The sequence below is a fragment of the Tursiops truncatus genome, chromosome 10 (assembly GCF_011762595.2).
Source record: "Tursiops truncatus isolate mTurTru1 chromosome 10, mTurTru1.mat.Y, whole genome shotgun sequence".
NCBI classification, from domain to species: Eukaryota; Metazoa; Chordata; class Mammalia; order Artiodactyla; family Delphinidae; genus Tursiops; species Tursiops truncatus.
The window spans coordinates 8039588-8067378 of NC_047043.1; the positions used below are offsets into that span (position 1 = coordinate 8039588).

General features: G+C 44.3%; 2 protein-coding genes across 2 annotated transcripts in view; one reads left to right on the forward strand and one right to left on the reverse strand.

Moving 5' to 3' along the window:
* LOC101323402 (transmembrane protein 14C) overlaps positions 1–6633 on the forward strand; it is a 177991-nt gene extending 171358 nt beyond the window's left edge. The window contains exon 40 of the mRNA XM_073810327.1: positions 1–6633. The gene's annotated coding sequence lies outside the window, so the exon portion shown is untranslated.
* ELOVL2 (ELOVL fatty acid elongase 2) lies at positions 307–27187 on the reverse strand. Its single transcript, XM_033863642.2, has 7 exons — positions 27128–27187; positions 22290–22477; positions 18016–18093; positions 12957–13128; positions 9807–9931; positions 9264–9398; positions 307–455 (listed from the first exon to the last, which is right to left on the reverse strand). The coding sequence occupies exons 1-7, from the start codon at positions 27141–27143 to the stop codon at positions 330–332; spliced, it is 840 nt and encodes a 279-aa protein (XP_033719533.2). The 5' UTR covers positions 27144–27187; the 3' UTR covers positions 307–329.
* Positions 27188–27791: the final 604 nt, after the last annotated feature.

Consider the following 27791-nt stretch of genomic DNA (forward strand, 5'->3'; position numbering starts at 1 on the left):
ACTTGCTGTGAGAAACAGTGCTCCCTGTGTCCTGGCTTTGTAGGTGCAGAAGGCTTTATCAAGACAGTGTCTGGTGAGGGGTTAGGTCGGTGCGGGAAGGAGAGAAGTCGCACCAGTTCTGAGGTCTGCAGCGTTGTCACCTCACTGCTGATGGAAGCATTTCAACAGATTAACCTGTTAGCAATATATTAATACATTCCCAGTACAAATGATTTATAAACTCAAAAGAAATTAGTTTATGCTAAAACATATATAACTTTCAATTCAGTCTCTGCTTTAAAACAAGCGAATCTGTTAGGCTGTTATATATGCTTTGTCTTACTCAGCATTTATTGTGCTTTCTTGTTTGTTATTCCATTTGTCGCAGTGAAGTAGGCTTTGGAAAAGCCATTCTTAACTTCTTGCCCTGCATGTGGGTCTTCCCCATCTTTCTTCATTGGCTTTTTCCGGTATGTCTGTTGGTTGTGTCCATGTTGAAGAGAGAAAGAGAAAAGGATCTTTTAGTAAGACCTTGTCTATAATGTGACATATGGTCTAAAACAGTGCATGATCTTCACTGGGTACTGAACTTTCTAGTAAGAATTCTTGTTTGTAATATGACATTTTTTAAGCTTTGGGTTAAAAAAGGGTAAAAACAAGAGGGATGCATGAATTCCAACAATGAAAAGTTGTTTCTTTCGCCTTATCCACATCAGGTTAGTATTTATGTATTAAGTTTTATGGGATTAGCATTCAAGTTATTCTGCATTAGTTGCTTACTTGGAAAGAATATGATTTTCTTGAACTTTTTAAAAAATCAAGGTACAGGCGACATACAACATTGTTAGTTCAGGTGTACAACATGATTTGATTTGTATGTGTTGTGAAATCACAAAGTCTAGTTTACCATCACCACATCTAGGTACAGAACTCTTGTTTTTGAGATGAGAACTTTTAACATCTAATCTCTTAGCAACTTTCAAATATGAACTACAGTATTATTAACCAAAGTCACCATGCTGTACGTTACATCCCCATGACTTATTTAAGGATGTAATTTAAAAAAAATGTACTAGATGGGGACTTCCGGGACGATGGCAGAAGAGTAAGACTCGGAGATCACCTTCCTCCCCACAGATACACCAGAAATACATCTACGCGTGGAACAACTCCTACTGAACACCCACTGCACGCTGGCAGAAGACCTCAGACCTCCCAAAAGGCAAGAAACTCCCCACGTACCTGGTTAGGGCAAAAGAAAAAAATAAACAGAGACAAAAGAATAGGGACGGGTCCTGCACCAGCGGGAGGGAGCTGCGAAGGAGGAAAAGTGTCCACACACTAGGAAGCCCCTTCGCGGGCGGAGACTGCGGGTGGCGGAGTGGGGGAGCTGCGGAGGGCAAAGCAGAGAGATTCCAGCGCAGAGGATCGGGGCCGACCGGCACTCACCAGCCGAGAGGCTTGTCTGCTCGCCTGACGGGGCGGGCAGGGCTGGGAGCCGAGGCTCGGGGCTTCGGTCGGAGCGCAGGGAGAGGACTGGGGTTGGCGGCGTGAACACAGCCTGAAGGAGGCTAGTGCGCCACGGCTAGCCGGGAGGGAGTCCAGGGAAAAGGCTGGACCTACCGAAGAGGCAAGAGACTTTTTCTTCCCTGTTTCCTGGTGCACGAGGAGAGGGTAATAAGAACGCTGCTTAAGAGAGCTCCAGAGACGGGCGCGAGCCGCGGCTAAAAGTAAGGAGCTCAGAGGCAGACATGAGACGCTAAGGCCGCTGCTGCCACCACCAAGAAGCCTGTGTGTGAACACAGGTCACTATCCACACCGCCTTCCGGGGAGCCTGTGCAGCCCGCCACTGCCAGGGTCCCGGGATCCAGGGACAATTCCCCCAGGAGAACGCACAGCACACCTCAGGTTAGCCTCTGCCGCCGCAGGCCCGCACTCCGTGACCCTCCCTACCCCCCGGCCTGAGTGAGCCAGAGCCTCCGAATCAGCGGCTCCTTTAACCCCGTCCTGTCTGAGCGAAGAACAGACGCCCTCCAGCAACCTACACGCACAGGCGGGGCCAAATCCAAAGCTGAGCCCCTGGGAGCTGTGAGAACAAAGAAGAGAAAGGGAAATCTCTCCCAGCAGCCTCAGAAGCAGCGGATTAAAGCTCCACAATCAACTTGATGTACCCTGCATCTATGGAATACATGAATAGACAACGAATCATTCAAATTATGGAGCCGTGTGGATGAAAGGCTCTTGGTGCTGCAGCCAGGAGTTAGTGCTGTGCCTCTGAGGTGGGAGAGCCAACTTCAGGACACTGGTCCACAAGAGACCTCCCAGCTCCACATAATATCAAACGGCGAAAATCTCCCAGAGATCTCCATCTCAACACCAGCACCCAGCTTCACTCAACGACTAGCAAGACAGGAACACAACCCCACCCATTAGCAGAGAGGCTGCCCAAAATCATAATAAGTCTACAGACACCCCAAAACACACCACCAGACGTGGACCCGCCCACCAGAAAGACAAGATCCAGCCTCATCCACCAGAGCACAGGCACTAGTCCCCTCCACCAGGAAGCCTACACAACCCACTGAACCAACCTGAGCCACTGGGGACAGACACAAAAAACAACAGGAACTACGAACCTTCAGCCTGCAAAAAGGAGACCCCAAACACAGTAAGATAAGCAAAATGAGAAGACAGAAAAACACACAGCAGATGAAGGAGCAAGATAAAAACCCACCAGCCCTAACAAATGAAGAGGAAATAGGCAGTCTACCTGAAAAAGAATTCAGATTAATGACAGTAAAGATGATCCAAAATCTTGGAAACAGAATAGACAAAATGCAAGAATCAGTTAACAAGGACCTAGAAGAACTAAAGATGAAACAAGCAATGATGAACAACACAATAAATGCAATGAAAAATACTCTAGATGGGATCAATAGCAGAATAACTGAGGCAGAAGAATGGATAAGTGACCTGGAAGATAAAATAGTGGAAATAACTACTGCAGAGCAGAATAAAGAGAAAAGAATGAAAAGAACTGAGGACAGTCTCAGAGACCTCTGGGACAACATTAAACTCACCAACATTCGAATTATAGGGGTTCCAGAAGAAGAAGAGAAAAAGAAAGGGACTGAGAAAATATTTGAAGAGATTATAGTTGAAAACTTCCCTAATATGGGAAAGGAAATAGTTAATCAAGTCCAGGAAGCACAGAGAGTCCCACACAGGATAAATCCAAGGAGAAACACACCAAGACACATATTAATCAAACTGTCAAAAATTAAATACAAAGAAAACATATTAAAAGCAGCAAGGGAAAAACAACAAATAACACACAAGGGAATCCCCATAAGGTTAACAGCTGATCTTTCAGCAGAAACTCTGCAAGCCAGAAGGGAGTGGCAGGACATATTGAAAGTGTTGAAGGAGAAAAACCTGCAACCAAGATTACTCTACCCAGCAAGGATCTCATTCAGATTTGATGGAGAAATTAAAACCTTTACAGACAAGCAAAAGCTGAGGGAGTTCAGCACCACCAAACCAGCTCTACAACAACTGCTAAAGGAACTTCTCTAGGCAAGAAACACAAAAGAAGGAAAAGACCTATAATAACGAACCCAAAACAATTAAGAAAATGGGAATGGGAACACACATATCAATAATTACCTTAAATGTAAATGAACTAAATGCTCCCACCAAAAGACACAGATTGGCTGAATGGATACAAAAACAAGACGCATATATTTGCTGTCTACAAGAGATCCACTTCGGACCTAGAGACACATACAGACTGAAAGTAAGGGGATGGAAAAAGGTATTTCATGCAAATGGAAACCAAAAGAAAGCTCGAGTAGCAATTCTCATATCAGACAAAATAGACTTTAAAATAAAGACTATTAGAAGAGACAAAGAAGGACACTACATAATGATCAAGGGATCGATCCAAGAAGAAGATATAACAATTGTAAATATTTATGCACCCAACATAGGAGCACCTCAATACATAAGGCAAATACTGACAGCCATAAAAGGGGAAATCGACAGTAACACATTCATAGTAGGGGACTTGAACACCCCACTTTCACCAATGGACAGATCATCCAAAGTGAAAATAAATAAGGAAACACAAGCTTTAAATGATACATTAAACAAGATGGACTTAATTGATATTTATAGGACATTCCATCCAAAAACAACAGAATACACATTTTTCTCAAGTGCTCATGGAACGTTCTCCAGGATAGATCATATCTTGGGTCACAAATCAAGCCTTGGTAAATTTAAGAAAACTGAAATCGTATCAAGTAACTTTTCCGACCACAACGCTATGAGACTAGATGTCAATTACAGGAAAAGATCTGTAAAAAATACAAACACATGGAGGCTAAACAATACACTACTTAATAACGAAGTGATCACTGAAGAAATCAAAGAGGAAATCAAAAAATGCTTAGAAACAAATGACAATGGAGACACGACGACTCAAAATCTATGGGATGCAGCAAAAGCAGTTCTAAGAGGGAAGTTTATAGCAATACAATCCTACCTTAAGAAACAGGAAACATCTCGAATAAACAACCTAACCTTGCACCTAAAGCAATTAGAGAAAGAAGAACAAAAAAACCCCAAAGTTAGCAGAAGGAAAGAAATCATAAAAATCAGATCAGAAATAAATGAAAAAGAAATGAAGGAAACGATAGCAAAGATCAATAAAACTAAAAGCTGGTTCTTTGCAAGGATAAACAAAATTGATAAACCATTAGCCAGACTCATCAAGAAAAAAAGGGAGAAGACTCAAATCAATAGAATTAGAAATGAAAAAGGAGAACTAACAACTGACACTGCAGAAATACACAAGATATTGAGAGATTACTACAAGCAACTCTATGCCAATAAAATGGACAACCTGGAAGAAATGGACAAATTCTTAGAAAGGCACAACCTGCCAAGACTGAATCAGGAAGAAATAGAAAATATGAACAGACCAATCACAAGCACTGAAATTGAAACTGTGATTAAAAGTCTTCCAACAAACAAAAGCCCAGGACCAGATGGCTTCACAGGCGAATTCTATCAAACATTTAGAGAAGAGCCAACACCTATCCTTCTCAAACTCTTCCAAAATATAGCAGAGGGAGGAACACTTCCAAATTCATTCTATGAGGCCACCATCACCTTGATACCAAAACCAGACAAGGATGTCACAAAGAAAGAAAACTACAGGCCAATATCACTGATGAACATAGATGCAAAAATCCTCAACAAAATACTAGCAAACAGAATCCAACAGCACATTAAAAGGATCATACACCATGATCAAGTGGGGTTTATTCCAGGAATGCAAGGATTCTTCAATATACGCAAATCAATCAACGTGATACACCATATTAACAAATTGAAGGAAAAAAACCATATGATCATCTCAATAGATGCAGAGATAGCTTTTGACAAAATTCAACACCCATTTATGATAAAAACCCTGCAGAAAGTAGGCATAGAGGGAACTTTCCTCAACATAATAAAGGCCATATATGACAGACCCACAGCCAACATCGTCCTCAATGGTGAAAAACTGAAAGCATTTCCACTAAGATCAGGAACAAGACAAGGTTGCCCACTCTCACCACTCTTATTCAACATAGTTTTGGAAGTTTTAGCCACAGCAATCAGAGAAGAAAAGGAAATAAAAGGAATGCAAATCGGAAAAGAAAAAGTAAAGCTGTCACTCTTTGCAGATGACATGATCCTATACATAGAGAATCCTAAAGATGCTACCAGAAAACTACTAGAGCTAATCAATGAATTTGGTAAAGTAGCAGGATACAAAATTAATGCACAGAAATCTCTGGCATTCCTATACACTAAGGATGAAAAATCTGAAAGTGAAATCAAAACACTCCCATTTACCATTGCAACAAAAAGAATAAAATATCTAGGAATAAACCTACCTAAGGAGACAAAAGACCTGTATGCAGGAAATTATAAGACACTGATGAAAGAAATTAAAGATGATACAAATAGATGGAGAGATATACCATGTTCTTGGATTGGAAGAATCAACATTGTGAAAATGACTCTACCCAAAGCAATCTACAGATTCAATGCAATCCCTATCAAGCTACCAGTGGCATTTTTCACAGAACTAGAATAAAAAATTTCACAATTTGTATGGAAACACAAAAGACCCCGAATAGCCAAAGCAATCTTGAGAACGAAAAACAGAGCTGGAGAAATCAGGCTTCCTGACTTCAGACTATACTACAAAGCTACAGTAATCAAGACAGTATGCTACTGGCACAAAAACAGAAAGATAGATCAATGGAACAGGATAGAAAGCCCAGAGATAAACCCACGCACATATGGTCACCTTATCTTTGACAAAGGAGGCAGGAATGTACAGTGGAGAAAGGACAGCCTCTTCAATAAGTGGTGCTGGAAAACTGGACAGCTACATGTAAAAGTAAGAGATTAGATCACTCCCTAACACCATACACAAAAATAGGCTCAAAATGGATTGAAGACCTAAATGTAAGGCCAGAAACTATCAAACTCTTAGAGGAAAACATAGGCAGGACACTCTATGACATAAATCACAGCAAGGTCCTTTTTGACCCACCTCCTAGAGAAATGGAAATAAAAACAAAAGTAAACAAATGGGACCTAATGAAACTTCAAAGCTTTTGCGCAGCAAAGGAAACCATAAACAAGACCAAAAGACAACCCTCAGAATGGGAGAAAGTATTTGCAAATGAAGCAACTGACAAAGGATTAATCTCCAAAATTTATAAGCAGCTCATGCAGCTTAATAACAAAAAGCAAACAACCCAATCCAAAAATGGGCAGAAGACCTAAACAGACATCTCTCCAAAGAAGACATACAGATGGCCAAGAAGCACATGAAAGGATGCTCAACATCACTAATCATTAGAGAAATGCAAATCAAAACTACAATGAGGTATCACCTCACACCAGTCAGAATGGCCATCATCAAAAAATCTAGAAACAATAAATGCTGGAGAGGGTGTGGAGAAAAGGGAACACTCTTGGACTGCTGGTGGGAATGTGAATTGGTACAGCCACTATGGAGAACAGTATGGAGGTTCCTTAAAAAACTAAAAATAGAATTACCATATGACCCAGCAATCCCACTACTGGGCATATACCCAGAGAAAACCATAATTCAAAAAGGCACATGCACCCCAATGTTCACTGTAGCACTATTTACAATAGCCAGGTCATGGAAGCAACCTAAATGCCCATCGACAGACGAATGGATAAAGAGGATGTGGTGCATATATACAATGGAATATTACTCAGCCATAAAAAGGAATGAAATTGAGCTATTTGCAATGAGGTGGATAGACCTAGAGTCTGTCATACAGAGTGAAGTAAGTCAGAAAGAGAGAGACAAATACCGTATGCTAACACATATATATGGAATTTAAGAAAAAAAATGTCATGAAAAACCTAGGGGTGAAACAGAAATAAAGACACAGACTTACTAGAGAATGGACTTGAGGCTATGGGGAGGGGGAAGGGTAAACGGTGACAAAGCGAGAGAGAGGCATGGACATATATACACTACCAAACGTAAGGTAGATAGCTAGTGGGAAGCAGCCGCATAGCACAGGGAGATCAGTGCTTTGTGACCGCCTGGAGGGGTGGGATAGGGAGGGTGGGAGGGAGGGAGACGCAAGCGGGAAGAGATATGGGAACATATGTATATATATAACTGATTCATTTTGTTGTGAAGCTGAAACTAACATACCATTGTAAAGCAATTATACTCCAATAAAGATGTTAAAATGAAAAAAAAAATAAAATAAAATAAAAAAAATAAAAGTACTAGAACCTGGGATTTTGCCTTGATGTGCGTTCTCTCATATTCCTCCCACTTTTTTTTTTTTTAAAGCAATGGCATCAACAAGGGTCAACACTGAAAAGCATACACTCAATTTTAAAGGACTAAGACTCCGTCTCAACCAGCAGATGGAGCCACAGCTCCAAGCGCCACTGCCCCCTGCCGGGCTACCGATTCCCTTCACGTTTCAACACCAAGGTGCCTGATTCCCTTAGCCTTCCTGCAACATTGAGCCATTTTTTGGGGGGGATGGGGGGCAGCAGGGCTGGGTGGTGGCTTTGTTTGGTTCTCTCAATGGTTATTTCTTTGGATATTCTCAAAGGAAACTTTTATCTCTTACAAAAGACAAAGCATTGCCAGTCCAGTTTCAGAAACACAAGAGCTGAAAAGCTGTCAAAAGTTCAGTTCCCACAGTTGTCCTCTGTGTAAAACCACTATGCATTTGCTGAAGGTCAACCCAGACTGAAAAATCAGCAAAGCAGGAGAAAACACAGTTGAATACAATTTCAAAAGTACTGTTTTGAATAAACTATGTTCTTATGAAGCTTTCTATTTCTGCAGCCCACAAAGGAGAGCAATTTAAAGTCTACAGCCACGTGAGGCCTGTGCTGTTATCACTGCCATCGGTTCTCTTAAAACAGTCGCTTTGAAATTGCATTTTGAAAATCTCTTCCACTGAAACTGTTAGTTAAAAAGAAAATGACACAAGAAAAAGTCAGTGTGACCTTTCCATACTGGTTCGCCTTAAAATAATTTCTTCCCCCCAAATAAACTGAGTCTACAGTGTAACAGTAGATGGCATGGAAACAGTTTTTTAATATTAAATTCATTTAGTCCATGTGTTCCTCCGTTCATACAGAATTCCTGGATCTGTGTTACTGTACACAGTGTTTAACTTTCAGAGGGCAGACTTCGGTAGCATGGTGCAAATACATGATTCGAATGCATTTTTTTTTTTTTTTTTTTTTTTGCGGTACGCAGGCCTCTCACTGTCGCGGCCTCTCCCGTTGCGGAGCACAGGCTCTGGACGCACAGGCTCAGTGGCCATGGCTCATGGGCCCAGCCGCTCCACGGCATCTGGGATCTTCCCGGACCGGGGCACAAACCCGTGTCCCCTGCATCGGCAGGCGGACTCTCAACCACTGCGCCACCAGGGAAGCCCTCGAATGCATATTTTTGATAAAACTACATGCATGCATTGAAAAAGGTCTAACAAAATGCCCACCAGACCATGAACAGTGGTTATCCTGTGAGGAGGACACAGGGAGAGGAGTTGAGAATGCAGGTCTCACTCTGTACTGTGTGCACCTCTGTTATTTGAATTTATCAATAAGCCTGTGCTACCATAATCGGTAAAATTAAATACATAATGCAAAAGTGCACAGTCTAGTGTTTTACAGTTGAATATTTATATTTAACTTACCTGAACATAGAAGTTTAAGAACAGGATGACCAGCGTCAGCATATAAGAAGACTGGAAGATGAGACAGCCGAAGGGGAAGCCACAGGGCCTCACGACAGCGCTCATGGTGTGGGTGACGGTGAGCACGAACTGCACCTGCAGGGGCGGCAAGGGTGGAACCACTCTGCATTCAGGCAGTTAGCAATCGACTACTCATACTCCCTACCTCGTGCAGGGGTAAAACAAACAAGACAACGCTGAAGCAGCCCACCGTCCTATCCAGAGATCTTGTTTGAAATTAGGAAGTGTATAAAATTGGCCATGATTAATTTTCTCCTGGAAAAATCACAGTTGAAATCATTTAGGTAAAAATGCTTTAACAGACATTAATTTCAAAAATATTCACACAGACGTTTTAACACACAAGGTTTTGCTCTTAAAAGTCCATTTTTAGAGGAAAATAGGCAGCCTCATCACACACAGAAAAGCCTCTGACCTCCAGGGCTGGGACTGAGGACATGCAGATGCTTCACATGGAGAAAAGCCGACAGAGGGATGACATACCAGCTGAGCCTGCGTGAGATACTTCTTCCACCAAAGATACTTGCGCATAGATGGAAACACGGAAAGGCCATAGTAAGTGTACATGAGGATGTGGATGAAGCTGTTCAGGGTGGGTCCAAAGAAACCTAGAAAAGTACAGTATAAATTACTGTTCTTCTAGAAAGTACGATCGTTCGTTGTCAAGTAATACTCTTCCTGTGCATCATAATTGAAGACAAATAACAATATGGCACTAACAAAATTCACCCTGATTCCTGTGCCATTATCCGGGGATTCACCCAAGGTCACCTAGACAGAGGGACTAACCTGGGGTAGGTTTTCAGTCAGTGCCAACCAAACAGGTAACGCCTGATTTGCAAAGGCTTTGCTGCTTCTGTCATTACCACCATCCAATCAGGTGGCAGAATCTGAGGAAGTGTCTTTGCTTTAGCTAAACCTTTGATGAGCCATTTTGATTGTAGAAAGAGCCTTCTTCGTTCATGGCTGGACAGGGTGCTAAAGCGTCAGGAAAATGTATTGCTCTTCGTAGTTCAGTAAATAAGATCTACCTGGCAGGAACCTAGAACCAGAAGATGCTGCAGAAGGTAAGAGAATACAGGGGAGAGAAAAGGCCCAGCAGGATGAGAGGCTGGGGCAGGGGAGAGGCGGGCCTATGGGACTTTCCCAGTAGCCAAGCCACCTCCTGGACTTCTGGAACAAAGAATGTCTAAAATCCAGTTTTAGGATATCGCCTGTGCTGAGCTGTGCCGTGGAACTCCCCTTCCCCTGCTATCACCTTCATGAAATCTGACATCAACGTGGGTGAATCGTGTTTCAGGACACCAAGGAGCGAGGGCTAAGTTCTAGGTTGGGTCAACCAAGGGTCAAAAGGACTGAGCTGCAAGAGGTAAGGTGCCGGAGACGGAAACAGGGAACTCGTCGTAAGGAAGACATCAGTCAATGCAGGCAAAGGGCTCGGAATGGTGCCCAGCACAAAGTGAGTGCTATGCCTCTGTGAGCTGTCAACCCTGTGGGAGAGGAGACAGGCTGTGGAGCCAGGCGACCTCCTAATAGTTCTGTCCCCTTGGACATACTAGTTTGTAAATTTTGTTTCTCATCTGGAAAATAGGTATAGAGTAATTATCTCTTAAGAGTGAGATGTGGTTAAATGAGATAATACTATATAAACTAAAAGGCACTGCACATATGTTGGTGGTTAACTAATCAATTTAAATTCTCCTGCCTGCTTTCCCAATCCTGGATTAGCAATCTAGACAGATCAAGTCAATGAATAAGAAACAAGAGGAACACCAGGAATCTACCAGGTCCTCATACACGGGCTGGAATAGCTTGTCAGGGCAGTGAATTTATATGAAAACATAAATATAGTTTCAGAGTACCAGGCAGCACAATATTAGTGATGTTTCTTTACCAACCTGAGTTTTCATTTCCATCAATTAATAAAAAAGAGTAGTTGCTAATTTTTATAATATTCTAGCTTGAACAGAAATCATCACACAGAATTCCTGTGAATGAAATACGATGTCTTTACAAAGCGATTATTCAAGACCAACTTTTAGATGCTTTATTTAGTTATAAATGAAACTTGATAATCGTAAAACATACTTAACCTTGACAACAGTCCTGCGGTATTGATTTCAGCCTATATTTTGATTACAGTGCAAGTCTGTTGTAATCCTAATAACCAAGACTGGAGTATGCCGGTCTAGGAGGCATGTGAAAGCGTCTCTTTTCTCTCTGCTGCACCCCCAACAATTTTTCTTCACACTGGAGTTTAAATTTGCATCTTCACAGTCAATGATGTATTGCAAATACCCTTGGGGTTTTTAAAAATACCATCTCCACAAGCTTCTAAATCCTAGGACAAAATTTTAAGTTTTACGTGTTCTGATTTTTCACAGAATACTTTTAAATTCTTGGGTACAAGACAATAAATATCAAATAGAAAAGTACTGTTCTCTCGAGCTCAGTGTTTCTCAAACTGCAGGTCATATAACCGACACATCAGTCAATTGTGAAATCAATATAGTGAGAGTTGTCATTAGCTTTCTGAAAAAGTGAGATCAATTTTTTTTTTTAAGTGCATCACAGGCCTTCCCTGGTGGCCTGCCAACGCAGGGGACATGGGTTCGAGCCCTGGTCCGGGAAGATCCTACATGCCGCGGAACAATGAAGCCCGTGCAGCACAACTACTGAGCCTGCGCTCTAGAGCCCGAGAGCCACAACTACTGAAGCCCGCGCGCCTAGAGCCCATGCTCTGCGAGAGAAGCCACCACAATGAGAAGCACACACACCACAATGAAGAGCAGCCCCCGCTCGCCACAACTAGAGAAAGCCTGTGCGCAGCAATGAAGACCCAACACAGTGAGAAATAAATAAAGTGCATCACACAGAGCTGGGCTGAATACTGTTTCATGAAATTTGTTTCATACAAAATGTATACATATGAATGAGGGCATTGGGTTGTGATATAAAACGTATTACTTATTGAGCTCTCAGTTAAAAAAAAAATTGAAAGCCACTGTTCTGGTGGGTCACAGTGACGTGACTTTAATTTTTCAGAATGGAAAAAAACAAGCCCCCAAAGTTGACGTGACTCAACCTGTACCACAGCTAAGTGGTGACTGTGGAAGGTGCTGTATTTATGTACAGCTGCAGTTAATGAAGTAAAACTGCTCCAGCTGGGGTATGGGTTTCCGGCCATCGGGCATTTGGTGCATGGAAAGAGAAACATTTTTAAAATTTATCGTAATACTCAAAGATTTTGCCAGGATCAAAGACAAGAAACGAGGCTTCCCTGGTGGCGCAGTGGCTGAGAGTCCGCCTGCCGATGCAGGGGACACGGGTTCGTGCCCCGGTCCGGGAAGATCCCACATGCCGCGGAGCGCCTGGGCCCGTGAGCCATGGCCGCTGAGCCTGCGCGTCCGGAGCCTGCGCTCCGCAAGGGGAGAGGTCACAACAGTGAGAGGCCCACGTACCACAAGAAAAAAAAAAAAAAAAAAGACAAGAAACGAAACGGCCACTGGCAAAGGTGTGCTTCCCCCTGTGACAAGCAGGCTGGGCCGGGCCCAGTTCTCTCTCCTGAAGGTGTGCGATGCTCAGTATAGGAGACCCATCACACAGAACTGAAAAACCGACAACGTCACTTACTTTGCCCACAAGGTATCCAGTTCAAAACGCACCACCAGATGTTAAACATAGAGGCATGATGGTATACGTGAAGAAAGGTAATCTGACTGGTTTTTTTCCGCAACACAAAAAAGATCGTGTCCAGGAACTCTATTAATTTGGAGAAGTAGTACCACCATAACACTTCGGCTACCTGTACGAAATGTAAAACGGGGAAAAGACAAGGTGAGGCGTGCTGCCGCCGCAGTGCTGCCCGCCTCTGCATCGCCCCCGTTTGTGCTTCACCAGCGCGTCCGGCTCCCAGACTATCGAGAAAGCATCTCAGCTGGCGTCTTTGCCTCCAGCTTTTCCTTATTCCCAACAATCCAGCCCCTCTGGTGAAAGGAATTCTCTTTCCAAAATACATTAACTGATCGAGCGGCTCCTCTGCACCTACAGAACCAAGTCTATGATTCTTCGGTTCATACAGTTTCTCCGCGGGCCCGCGGGGCTGCCGTGTCCACTGTCCTCCTCCGAGCACACCCCCCGGGCATCCTGTGTGCTGTTCAAGTGGTCGTTTCCTCTCCCTGGAGCCCTGCTGCCCCCATACGCCTCATTCTCATGCGTCCAGCACGCCTCCCCTACCCCACATCTGGCGTGGTCCTGTCATCCTATTAGCACTCCTCTCAAATGCCACCTTGCTCTGGAACGTGACCGCAGCCTCCTGTCTCAGGCTGAATCATCCCCTTCTTCATCTGTGGTCCCAAATTACTTTACGCCTCTATTATCAATAACCACAGTCATGAACAAGTCTCCTTCCCACTAGGCTGTAAGTCACTCCGAGGCGGAGACGGTCTCCTTCACCTCCGCTCAGGGCTTGGCAGGTCACTACCGTTGTTCCACTGATTTTGATTCTTCTCTGCTCCTTTATTGTTCATATTTTGTCCCTTAAACATCATGCTCCCCGAGAGCAGTCTAGGATGAAGCCTTTCATGTCTTTTCCTCAGAAGATGAAAACTCCAGGTGCTTCTCTGCCCTTCAACCCCCAGCAGGTCACAGCGAGGGCTTGCTTCCCTCCCAAGTCCCTCACACAGTCCCCATCGCAGGGAGGCGCTTTCATTAAAGGCACTGGGCTCTCAGCACTCACGGTTAAACAGAAGAGGAGACACTGTAAGAGGAGCTTTGAAATTAGAATTTAATGCTCTACTATTTACTTCCCATGAAGACACTCATAAGGTGTGCTGGCACCATCGTAAATGTTTGAGGGAATCATTAACCTTCAAAACTATTAAACCAGGGCTTCCCTGGTGGCGCAGTGGTTGAGAGTCCGCCTGCCGATGCAGGGGACACAGGTTTGTGCCCCGGTCCGGGCAGATCCCACATGCCGCGGAGCAGCTGGGCCCGTGAGCCATGGCCGCTGAGCCTGCGCATCCGGAGCCTGTGCTCCGCAACGGGAGAGGCCACAACAGTGAGAGGCCCGCGTAACGCAAAAAAAAAAAAAAAAAAAAAAAAAAAAATTAAACCATAAGTAAACACATACATACAACAGTGGCTTTTAGAGAACTGTATGGTATCCCAAAGTGTACTAGTCTGTGATAACAGAAATGAAACAGGTGTAGAGAAATCTACACATCTTACTTTTTGTATTATAGCTTTTGAAGATGTTTAAAAATGCTCATCTTAAAATTTTAATTAAAAGGTTTCTACCACCTCTTATTAATAACCTATGTTTTTATTATGGAAATTTTCAAATATTCACAAATGCAGGAAGAGTAAGGAATGCAAACCCTCTGGTATCTATCCCTGAACTTCAAAATTTTCAGTATGATTCCAATTTGTTTCCTACCACTTTTTTTTGGGCAAGGGGGAATGTAACATAAGCAAATACAAAGTGTATCAGTTTATCTATAACACCTTCTAATAGATGGGGAGACTTGAATATAACCACCGAGACACTATCTTTTTAAAAAATTTTTACTATTTTTTTATACAGCAGGTTCTTATTAGTTTTCTATTTTATACATATTAGTGTATATATGTCAATCCCAGTCTCCCAATTCATCCCACCACCACTACCACCCCCTTCCTCCCCAGTTGGTGTCCATACATTCATTCTCTACATCTGTGTGTCTATTTCTGCCCTGCAAACCTGTTCATCTGTACCATTTTTCTAGGTTCCACATATATGCGTTAATATACGGTATTTTTTTTTCTGACTTAACTTCACTCTGTATGACAGTCTCTAGATCCATCCACATCTCAACAAATGACCCAATTTCATTCCTTTTTATGGCTGAGTAATATTCCATTGTATATATGCACCACATCTTCTTTATCCATTCGTCTGTCGATGAGCATTTAGGTTGCTTCCATGACCTGGTTATTGTAAATAGTGCTGCAGTGAACATTGGGGTGCATGTGCCTTTTTGAATTATGGTTTTCTCTGGGTATATGCCCAGTAGTGGGAGTGCTGGGTCATATGGTAATTCTACTTTTAGTTTTTTAAGGAACCTCCATACTGTTCTCCATAGTGGCTGTATCAATCTGCATTCCCACCAACAGTGCAAGAGGGTTCCCTTTTCTCCACACCCTCTCCAGCATTTGTTGTCTGTAGATTTTCTGATGATGCCCATTCTGACTGGTGTGAGGTGATACCTCATTGTAGTTTTGATTTGCATTTCTCTAATGATTAGTGATGTTGAGCATCCTTTCACGTGCTTCTTGGCCATCTGTATGTCTTCTTTGGAGAGATGTCTATTTAGGTCTTCTGCCCATTTTTGGATTGGGTTGTTTCTTTAATATTGAGCTGCATGAGCTGTTTATATATTTTGAAGATTAATCCTTTGTCCATTGATTCCTTTGCAAATATGTTCGCCCATTCTGAGGGGTGTCTTTTCCTCTTGTTTACAGTTTCCTTTGCTGTGCAAAATCTTTTAAGTTTCATTAGGTGAGACACTATCTTATCTAATATTTAATAAAATTAATGAATCTTTACTATCTTCTAATAGTCCGTCCACCTTCAAATCCACCTGATTTTCTCAAGTGTCTTTTTATTGGTTTGTTTAAATCAGGATCAGGGTCCAGCTTGCATTTATTTGACGTGGTTCTTAAGTTTCTTCTAATCAGTAACAGTTCCCTTTCCCTGCTCCCTCGTTTCGTTTCGTGTCTTTTCTTTCTTAAACTAGATCAGTTGTACAGAACTCCTAATATGGATTTGGATGACTGTTTCTTCCTCGTGTGGTTTAACTTGTTTCTCTACCCGCGGCACCCCCCCCCCCCGCCATTTTCTGTAAACAGCAATAAAGGTTAGGGGCTTAACTGGATTCAGGTTTAAGGTTTGGGCAAGAATACAGTTGACCCTTGAACAACACAGGGGTTAGGGCGCTGACCCTCTGCACATCGAAAATCTGTGTACAACTTACAGCCAGCCGTCTGTAGCGTGGTTCCTCCGCGTCTGCGGGCTGTACAGTACTGTAGTATTTAGTACTGAAAAAAGTCTGCATATAAGTGGACCAGCGTGATTCAAACCCACGTAGTTCAATGGTCAACCATACTTCAGATGTGGTTCTGGGTACTTCCTATGGAATCACATCAAGAGGTACCTAACTTCTGATATCAAAATCAACAGTGAGTTTGGGTGTTAACAGCCTAATCTAATCATTATGAAGTTTCCATTCAACTTTGGCCCATTACTTTCATCATTTACAGATGACCACTGTCTAGGATCCATTACTTCACTAGAAGTTGCAAAATGGTGATTTTCAAATTCTCTTCATACTTATGCATTTTTCTCTTTATAGAGAAGAGCTCTTCCTCTTTAGCTATTTGGAGACTTACATATGAAAGGCAAGATAAATGTTTGATTATCATCCTTTAATTTTTTCGTCTAGAACTTCTTGGTGTTCTAGCAACCTTCAAAAGGTAACAATGAGGGCTTTTTTTTAGTATCATTTTAAACTCGGTTTTTCATAAATTTAGTATGTCAGTATTCCTTTTGACACTCAAACTGTCCCACCTTTAGCCGTGGGAGTCCCTTTAAGGTGGCGCCTACATCTTCTTGTCATGACCCTAGTGGTCTTGGGTAGCTTCCTTGCTCTGTCACAAGATGTCCTGGATTCTTCTCATCTACATTTCCCACCCCAGTCAGGAACTGGCCAACTCTCTAAGAATCCTAAACCCTTTTGGTGGATTACATTTAGAGAGCACAATCTTGGTATCATTGCTGGGTTGTCAGAGACTAACTAGGCCTTTCCTGTACACAGAGCTAAAAAACACATCTGTTTTTAGAAAGAATAAAGTTAATTCTGCTATTTCCAATTTGAATCTGTAATTAGTGAGTTTTAGTTTCTTTTCTTCTATGTTTCAAATACTAGTTGTAACAATAGCATTATTATATAGCTTACCCTAAGTGTACCTATAACAACAAGCAATACCAATATTTTTATTAGTAATAGCAGCCCCCCACGTTACTGAATGCTGTTAAGATGCGTCTCACTTGGGATATGCAGTCAAAACACTGTCTTAAAGGCGCCTGAAATAATTCTTCTTTGGGTGGTTATGTCAACAACTCAATATATGGGTGTATTAATTTAGTTTATTTCCGAGATATCTGGGGGGAGGCTGCCTTGTAATCTTTTAAAATTTGTTTTATAATTATGTAAAAACACCAACTGGTTCTGAAATATAAGACAAGGTACATTCAGAGAAGTCTAGCTTCCATCCCTATCCCCTCTGACCTGTTCCCTCCCCCAAAAGGAAACCATTTTGTTAGCTTTTGGTTTATTCTGCCATTGTTTCTTTTTAAAAACATAAGCAAATATACACATATTCCTATCATTTCTTGCACACAAGGCACTGTACTGTAAGCACGGTCTGCAGGTTGCTCTTTACCACTGAGCTACATCCTGGAGATTATGTTGTAACAGGACAGCGGTCATCCTCATTCCACTTTGCAAAGGGACCCATTGCACGGATGCACCATGGTTCATTCAGTCTGTCCCCCAAGTAAGCATTTCTATTAGGACGGGAGACCGTTTCTTATCTAACCCCAGCTTCCATCGTCGTATCTCGAAGGAGAAACGGTTACAGATGGTTGACTCACCCGGATGTCGGCTTCCCCTGCACTGGTAAGATCCTGACACTGTAAGTTGTAGCCTCCTTCCCAACTGGAGAGAATAAGCTGTCAAAGAAACAAGAGGAGAAAAAAAAAGTCAGTGTGAGAATTTGGACGAAAACTGAATTTCCCATTCATGTTTCTGATTGGCATCTATTCAAGACTGAGTTCTTCCCAGAATGAGTTTGACTCGATCCTGTCCCCAAACACATGATATCAAAGGATCTAATTCCTGCTGTTGAACTGATGTATCAGTGGTTACAATCCTTAGTTAATGTAATTTACTTCTAACCTCCACATCCATCAAAAACAGAATTTAGCTATCATTTTGAGCACCAAACTATTTTATGTAAGGAATTTATCTAATCATATGTTCTACAAATAAAATGTAGAAGTAAAATGTAAGCAAATGTGAGGAAACTACACTAACATGTTAAAACGTTACATTGGCTTATATAGAAATAGTTACTTGATCATCTCAGTAATTTTATGAGTTATGTATTTATTACCATTTTACAGATGTGAAAACCAGGGCTCAGAAACGTTCTTAAATCACTTTCTCCGTTTTATCGATGCGATGCGGTAACCAGACATTTGTGTGATTATGACTGATTAATGTCTGTTTTCCCCATTACGCTCAAGAAACAAAGAGCTCCACAAAGTCCACGCCTCCTTCTTTGCTCATCTCCGCACCTACAGTTCCTTGCCCAGTGACTGGCACGGAGAAGGTGCTCAACCGCTATATGATGAATGGATTATTTGCTCACAATCACATGGCTAGGTAGTGGTAGAACAATGATTGGATTCAGGTCTTCTAATTCCTTGTCTAGTATTCTTTTTACAACATCATAAGAAAATGAACTTTGTGGAAAATTCTACAGAAGAAGTTTTCTCCATTCTTTCCCACTATTACTAAGAAACTTAAAATTCTAGAATATAATATAAGGCCTTTGGCTTTGATTTACATGAGATATTATACGTGAAAGCCTACAGTTTTCTGTTGCTTTATCAGAACTGTGTAAAGGTACAGCACTGTTACAATACACAAACAGAGCAGGGAGGGACAGATGTTCATGAACTGAACAGTAAGAAGAGATGAACTACTAAGAACATTGGGAATGTTCTAGAACCTGTGCAAGTCTTTGCTCTACTATCCTTATCGACTTCTCTATCCTTCTAACAAAAACACCTTTCAGTTAACGTCATGACAAGTACAGACTATCAGGGTAAGTGAATCTGGTGAAAGTGAAGGAGACTGACCTTTCCTGATGGGGTCTATTACAGATCAAGTCACCCCCCAGGTACCCCACAGCTTTACGTGCTGGTTCTCAAAGGGGAACCTGTGACGGGCCACAGGGGATCTGGGAATACCTAGAAGTGCATGTAAGTTTTTGTGTGTCTTTTTCAAAATAAAGTTTCCTAACTTGGCAAAAAGATTAAAAACCTCTATGGTCAGGCTGTCGTTTTGCAGTCAGGGGCTCTAGGATCAACTCTGTGTAGTAACGATACAGAGGCGGGGAAGGACAGGCTGTACTCTGCTTTCGCCAGCTCTATCCAGGCCGTCCCCATCCCCACGGCACCTCTGCAGGACCATCTGACAAACTAAATGGCAGAAGTCAGCATCAGGCTGCGGGAGGCTCTATCTGCTCACCTTGGACCCTTCCCAACGCCCTAGCTGGGCGGGCTGGCAGAAACCACCCAGCCTACGTATTGAAGAGAAGGGAAGCAGGCTGGCAAGCAGGGTTAGCCTTCAGGAGGTGTGGACTGACTCGCTCCGAAACAGGATGAGGGTCCGCTCCCCACGTCCACCACCTGAATCCACGCCGCTGGCGCCCGCTGACTGTAGCCCTGCAGTCATCTCCTAAACGGACCCTCTGCCTCCATTCCTGCCCCCAACTCACTGAGTCCACTTTCCATGTAGCAGCCAGAATAACCTATTTAAAAAGCGAGATCCTGTCACTCCCCCGTTAAAGTCCTCCAGGGGCTTTTCATCACGCTTAGAACAACGGCCAAATTCCTGACAAGGCCGGATGTAACCTGCCCCCAACCCACCTCGCCTTGAAGCGGCCCTCCGGCCGCTGTCCTAGCTCCTAGCCGCACGGCCCCTGCCCACGGTCCTCGAGCACCTCAAGGCCTCCACACTTGCCGATCCTCCTGTGCCGGCGCCTCCCCAGAGCTCCGCACGCCCGGCTTGCTCTCATCACCCAGCCTCAGCTCAAACATCACCTCCTCCGAGAGGCCGCCGCGCCCTGCCCTGCCCCACCCCAGCCATCGCTCCCTCGCACACGCAGAGGCTGTGCTCCAGAGCCTAGGACACAATCTGACACAGTGCAGGGACTCGACACATTTGCTGCAAGAGTGTTAGTAATTTTAGTGCAGCTTTCTGGCCTAAGCAGACATCTGGCCTGGACGTAACAAGTGAGCAAGGTTAAGGTAAGCTATCCTTTGACCAGAGTCTAACCAAACATTCCCCATAGCGTCAAAGAGAAGACCTTATGCCCTAAAAGAGGTTGCCGTTGGGGGACTAGGAGGCAATCAACCAACAGCAGAGATGGAAGAGTGTGAAAAGAGAACCACTGGACGAGCCAGAGCTGAAACCTGTGGTGGAGAATGAGCTCCACGCAAACCTTCTCCCTAAAAAATACAAACCATGTACCTGGCTGTCCAAACGCTGCACTGCTGTGCCTGCTGACGGTGCCTGAGGCTCACCTGAAGACCAACGAGGCCCTTCCGCAGTGACTAACTGCTACTTGCACTAGCCTGTGAACTCTTCAAGCACAGAAACCACGTCTAAACATCTTTGTGGCCCCTGGGCTGCACCGAGCAGGTGCTCGTTGAATGCAGGCTGAACAGAACGGATTCGTCCTTACACTCGTGAGGGAGTGAAGTAGGACAGACATCGTATCTCCATTTGAAAGCTAAGCTGCCTGAGGTTCAGGGAGCCTAAGTAACTCCTCCAAAGTTGCAGAGAAAGCGAAAGGCTGACACTTGAATTCGGATCTTCTGCCTCCACTGCGCCGTTGCTTCCAGCAGGGATTAGAGCTTCCAGCGCAGACAGATGGTCAGGCCGGCTCCCCTGATGCAGCTGCCACTTCTGGGAACCACCCAAGGAAGAGTAACTCTGTCATACAGGGAGAAACTAACTCCGTAAATTACTATCTTGCAAGCTCATCTAGTGAACTAAAAAGTCTACCCAGAGAAACCTAAAATAGAAATTCCCCTTTTAGAGTCAGGTAAATCAGGGAGCACCTATGTGACATAACCTTAGAGCTATCAGCATGGCTTTCCTGACCCCAAATTCTGTCTCCTGCACTCTGATGCCTCAAATTCCATAATTAGAGTTTCATGACAGTCATTTTAGATACTGGTTATTAAGCATTATTAGAATGGTGCATATTAGACTAATGTGCAGATTAAACTCTATGGGTGAGATGGCCTGTATTCTAGGCAAGAGTTTATTTTCGTTTAGAAGCCAAGGACACCAGGAAGCCAGCAATACCTGTGCCACTGTCAGCCATTTATAACTTATATGAATGAGTTTATCCTAACTTTTCCCCAAAAAGACTGTTCTGTTTTAGTTCTCTCTCTCAAGCACATTTATTTAACACTTTTCGATTTTCTCTTGTATTATAGTAAAATAACCTTTGGTTGTAATAGGCAGGGCAATCATTACTTGTTCTTTTTCTTGTGAAATTACTTAGGTTTGGCACGTTATAAAGGAGCAGGGAAGACATGATGTAATGTGGGGAGCCACAGCCGAGCTGGATTGTCACCTCAGGCCTCTGGAAGCCAGTCCTGAGGATACACAGTGACCCAGAGATGGGAGGAGTATCCTTTAAGGGAACGTATATTTGCATTTCGGTCAAGCTAACTGCATTTGATATTTAACTTAAAAAACAGTTACTCAACAGCTGTCTGTTCTCAGGCAAATCAGGTTAACTTTTCTAAGCCTCCGTATCATAATCTATAGAAGAAGAAAACTATATATGATCTTTAAAGGCCCATTCAGACCTAAATTGTGATTTTAAATTACAATGAAAGACTAAGGACTAAAGAAATAGGTCTAAATTGGGCTAAAAAACATTCAAGTTAGAAACAAAGACTTCTAGGACTTTTGGAAGGAATAACATCAGATACCGGAACCTTGAGATGTTAAAGAACAGTACTGATAGCAACCGTGGATAGTTCTAGAACGCCAGATGTAACTGCTTCTAAAAATCACTCGGTCACTGTTCCCCAGCGTCGGCTACACAAATACTTACCTCTGCCAGCATGTACGCGGAGAGAAGTGTGATTCCAAGATTGTACAAGGTGAGGACGCCCCTGAGGGAAAGAGCAGGTCTGCTCCTCATGTATCTGTTGCCCAGCCATATGGAAAGCAGGTATAAGACAGTGAGAGAAAAGGTGGGAAGGTAGGAGTCCAACAGGAACCACCCTCTGACTCGAGAATCTGCAAAGAAACACACAGTGAGAATCCCGCGGGCACCCCACGCGCTCAGTTGGGAGACACGGTCACGTGTGCTGTATTTGCTCACCCAAGTTCGACAGGGAACTGCAGGCCACAGCGTGAGCAAGCTGGGTCTGAGTTATAGTTCGGAAGAAGAAACCAGCGGGGGCTGGAATAGTTAAGGAGGGGCCCGTGGAGCAAACAGGGCTTCAGTTGAACGCTGAGTGACAAGGACAAGTAATAAAGGTGGGAAGTCACAGTTCTTGAATGTCTAACTTTGGAACAGTTACCGTAGTTACTCTCAGTAAATATGAAGTATTATGCCATTTTATGGATGTAAAAACAGCTCCGAAAGCGTCAGCATTTGCAGAAGGCGCTCCGGTGGCTGGGAATTCACGCCCGCCTCCCGTCCATTTCACCTTTCTGCTGCCTCCCGTGGAGAAGCTTTGGGTCGGCAGGAGAGCAGACACAATGATAGCGTGTCCTAATTCCTGGAACCCGCACTCCCTGGAATTTGCTTAGGATCACTGTGCATAAACCAGGAACGGCTGAGCGTTCAGCTGATCCAAATAGAGCAGTGGGATTACAGAAGGGCAAGTAGGAGGAGCTGCAGACGGCAAAGGCGGAGCCTCGGATTCAGAGGCGAGAGCAGAAAATCAAACCGGGGACCCAAACCTGATCGTGGACCAAAAGTACAAGCAGCCAGGAGGCAAGAACCTGGACAGAGGTGTCCCTCTGTTTATTTAGCTTTAAAATTTTAAAACCTAAGTAAAACACACATTGTAGATCTATAACATAGTAATTAGAAAATAACTGTAGGCACAAAACGATTTTTGTTCTCTGCTCCTTTCTGTTGCTTAAACAGAGAAAATGATTTGGCCCAGAATTATGAAAACCGCATGCGGTTTTTTTTTTTTTTTTTTTTTTCCTGTGGTATGCGGGCCTCTCACTGTTGTGGCCTCTCCCGCTGCGGAGCACAGGCTCTGGACGCGCAGGCTCAGGCTCAGCGGCCACGGCTCACGGGCCCAGCCGCTCCACGGCATGTGGGATCTTCCCGGACCGGGGCACGAACCCGTGTCCCCTGCAACGGCAGGCGGACTCTCAACCACTGCGCCACCAGGGAAGCCCCTGCGTGCTGTTTTTGATCTCTGTAAATAGAGCTGTAGGAACTGGTTTCTCCCTTTTCCCGATTCCTCTGGTCCCCGCGGTCCCAGTTCCCCTTTCTGCTCCCTGCCACCCCATCTACCCCCAGCTTCTCTACACCCCCCATCCTACAGAGCACCATTTCTGTGAGCAAAGTGCCTTCTCAAGCTCTGTCCCACCGCTTACTCTGTAAAGACTTCTCCTTATTCTGACAGAGATAAAAAGGTGAGAGAGGAGCATTCACGCAACTAACAGATATTACCTTCGGCACAACTGGCTCACAATAATCCGTCATAAATTTCGCGCACTGGGCCACTTCCTAACATCCACCTCCACATCCTACGTGTCACGCGGCCTAAAGCCTACGTGTCCTTCGACCCCCAGGATCAAGGTCCTGGCCTCTGAAGGAAGCCATTCCCCACTGCTCTTCCATAACTACAGCTACTCATCTGCATGACAAAATAGTTATTTTACAATTTACAAGTTATCATGGCTATAATGCTGTTACTATAATTAACATTTACGGAGCACTGATTCTGTGCCCCACACAGTCCTAAAGCCTTGGATATACATTAACTTCTTTAAAATCCTCAGAACAAGCTAATGATACAGGTGATATTATTTTTAACAGCTTTATGGAGGTGTGGTTGATAAAGTCCTGCACATATTTACTGTGAACAATTTGCTGAGTCTGGACATCTGCCAACCCCTGTGATGCCATCACCACAGGCGAGGTGACAGATAAATCCATCACACAGGTGGTACAATCTCCACTTTATGATTGAGAAAAATTGGGTAAAAGAAGTTAACTAACTTGAACTAAACTGCTACCCTGCCTCTTGTTAATGGTATTATGGGTTGAACTGTGTCCCCCAGAAAGCTGTGTTCAAGTCCTAACTCCTGGTATCTGTGAATATAACTTTATTTGGAAATAGGGTCTTTGCAGACGTAAACCGGTTAAGATGAGGTCGTACTGGATTACGGTGGGCGCTGCTCAGTGACCAGTGTCCGTCCTGACAAGGAGGGCAGACTGGCTCTCAAGGAGGAGAAGGCCCCATGGAGACAGAGGTAGAGACGGAGCCACGCAGCTGCAAGGCAACAGTAGAAAGCAGCGAGGGCCGAGGCAGGAACAGGCTTCCCTGAAGCGCGGAGGGAGCAGGGCCCTGCCGACACCCCGACTTCCAGAGCCGTGGGAGAATAAACTGCTGTGTTTCCAGCCATACAGTCTGTGGGGTTTTGCTACGACAGCCCCAGAAACGAGCACACGTGGTTTACTTCCTTGCTTTTCGACTGCCTCAGAGGTGACGGTTCTACCTCCCAGCCACAGTGCACGCTCCGTGAGACCCGACTACGTCTTATATTTCTACTCGTCTCTCTCGTAACTTATCGCCACTCAGTGCAGAGTTGACGGGAACAGTCATCAAATGTGTATCGATCGACACACTGAGTCAAGCGCGTTTAGCTAATACAGCGCCCGAGGCTGGTGTTTTCTTTTGTCCCAGCCCTGTGAATGTTTGCCGCCGTTGTTGGGGAAGACCATAACTGTTCCGACCAAAAGATGGGACCAGATACTTATATCATTTATTATCTTTGGGGCTTGAGATGTTAGCTCTGCATCTGGGTCACGTATTTGCCTAGAACCATCTCCCTTGATGGTACCAACGTGGCGTAGGTAAAGTCAGAAAAGGCTTGGGGACACCTGTGGGTTTAGCAGGGGGCCTGCCAGACAATTTAAGTTTGGGCCACCCCTCAAAGGGGAAGTGGGCACTAGATGGCCTGGAGGCTAGACTCCCTGTCACTGTGGAGGTCACCTGATCCAGTTGTCAACTGTCAATCTCACAACCTGCTTGCTACAAAGGAAACTCCCACAAAAATGACCACTGCTGAGCAGACAACTGCAATCCTAGCCTTAATTAATCCCCATCCACAGTAATAAGAAATCATCCCAGGTCACAGTGACCTTACCAGTGGCAAAGTTCAGCATGACCTTGGCTCAGAGACACTGATGGCTCTAGTGCAAATGTCACGTAGAAAGCCCGTCACCCAGAAGCCCCGCATGCCTGTTAGATCATCACGCTACCTGCTACAGCGGTACAGCAGAGAACACATCACATAAAGCAGGTTACGAGCTACAGGTCCCACCCTGCCTGTAGGATCATCACAAGGATAAAACGGAAAACAAGACAAAACGAAAACCAAAGGCAATGTGAAAGAATATACATATATGTTAAAGCTCTGTACAATCGGTACCATTTCACTAAAACTATATAAACAGTCATTCACACAGGATAATTTATGGAGCCTGTATGGAAACTGGAGAGTGGTCTAAATCATCTCGGTGTGATTCTGTTTAAAGATTTTGAGAAACAGGAGAACCTCATTTCCCTCCCCCTCCCACCCAATAATGCTGAGGACAGAACTTGTAGATTTTCCAGCTTTGTGAACCAGCAAGCCTCAAGGGAAACAAAACGTGCTGTGGAAAACTTATTCACTTATTTGCAAAATACGGTGTCTCACAGGTTCCTAGGACTGTAATACACCCTGGAGATAACAGTCACGGATCCTGCCCTCGTGGGAGAAAGAGCTATTAATAAAGCGTATGAAGGAAATAAACAGAGGCTGAAATACAGCGTGATGAGAGGCTTTCGATTTGCCACTCTCGAGGGCAAATCTCTGCCATCCTGGTCAGGGAAAGCCTGTCGGGGAAGGTAACGTTCACAGGCCGGCACCTGACGTATGAGGAGGAGCTGACTACACTGGGGAGCCGGAGGTCTTAGCGGGAGGAACAGCAAATGAACGACTGCTACATGTCGAGGAAGTAAGATGTCTCGAGCAGCAGTGGCGTCGGAGAGGCAGCTGCGGCTGCACAGTACACGACTGCGTGGTCCGCGGTGAGGAACTGGGTTTTCATCCTGAGGACGCCGGAAGATGCTGGTGAGTGTTAAGCCAGAGTACCACATTCTGTGATTTAGGCTTCTTAAGTATTATTGCAGCTGACACTTAACAGATGATGAGAAAGGGGCAGACGCATCTGGATGCCCCGCAGCGGTCCGAGTGACCGGTGGTGGAGGAAACATCGGGACACTCAGACGGCTGAGCTGCGGAGCCCGACCTCGTGGCCCTGGGCCGATGAAGCCCACACTGCCTTAGAGGGAGTTGCCCAGGGCAGGTAAGGGCAGAAGGGCTGCCTGTGACTGTGCGCGTGAGGAAGTGGGAGGAGGGTGGGCGGCGGGGCGGAGAGGATGCAGCAGACCTGAGAGGCAGCGCCACCTGGCGGCCGGAGGCAAGGAGCGCACCGCGCGCTGTTCCCGCTGCCGGAGCCTGAATCCCGGGAGAGGCTGAGCAGGAGGGAGGGGCGCCTCCGCACCTTCTGGGAGAAGGACATCGAAGGTGAGGGCGGGTAAGTCCCTCCATGCCAAGTACCACTGTCAAGACACCAGAAGGGACACCATCCTCCTCTCTAACTAAACCATGTGCCTTCCACATTGAGTTCTCAAGCAGCTCACTCACCCCGAGGTCCAAACATATTGTCCAAAAAGGCATTGATTTCACCATCAAAGGCCTTTAGATGCTCCTGAAAAGACAAAGAAAAAATGATTTAAGTGGGTGTTTTTGGAATCTCTCAAAATGAACCACTGCCAACAACATGAGGCTGACAGACTCTCCAAGGGTCCTGGCCTTGAGGACTTTGACTGCAGAGACTTAAGGAAAGTGGACCAGTGAATGCAGCCTCACCTTCACAAGCCTGTAAGGATTTGGAAGGAAACAATTCCTCTTTCATTTTCTTAGGCAAGAGGCGTCCTGGAAGACAGGTTTGGTACCTTTAGACACTGAAGGGTTACTGACCACCCCATTTCCCCGGACAATGCTTTTAGAGGCGTACTTTTCCAGAAGCAACTTCTATTGCTGCAATTAACAGGGGTTGTGTGCAAGCAACGGGGGAAGTCTACACCTGCATTACATAATTATTAAATGAAAATTCAGCTGAATTGTATTTCACAAAGTTGAATGTAAAGCCATAAAGACGACGTTTTTCAAGTAAGGAAATGAAGCACTATAGCTATTTTCCCCACTACCTTTATGTTTTGTTTGTTTTCAAAACATTTTCAGTACATTAGCATCTATTTAACAGTACAGTAGACAGCATCACTAGGGTATCCCAGATTAACTACCA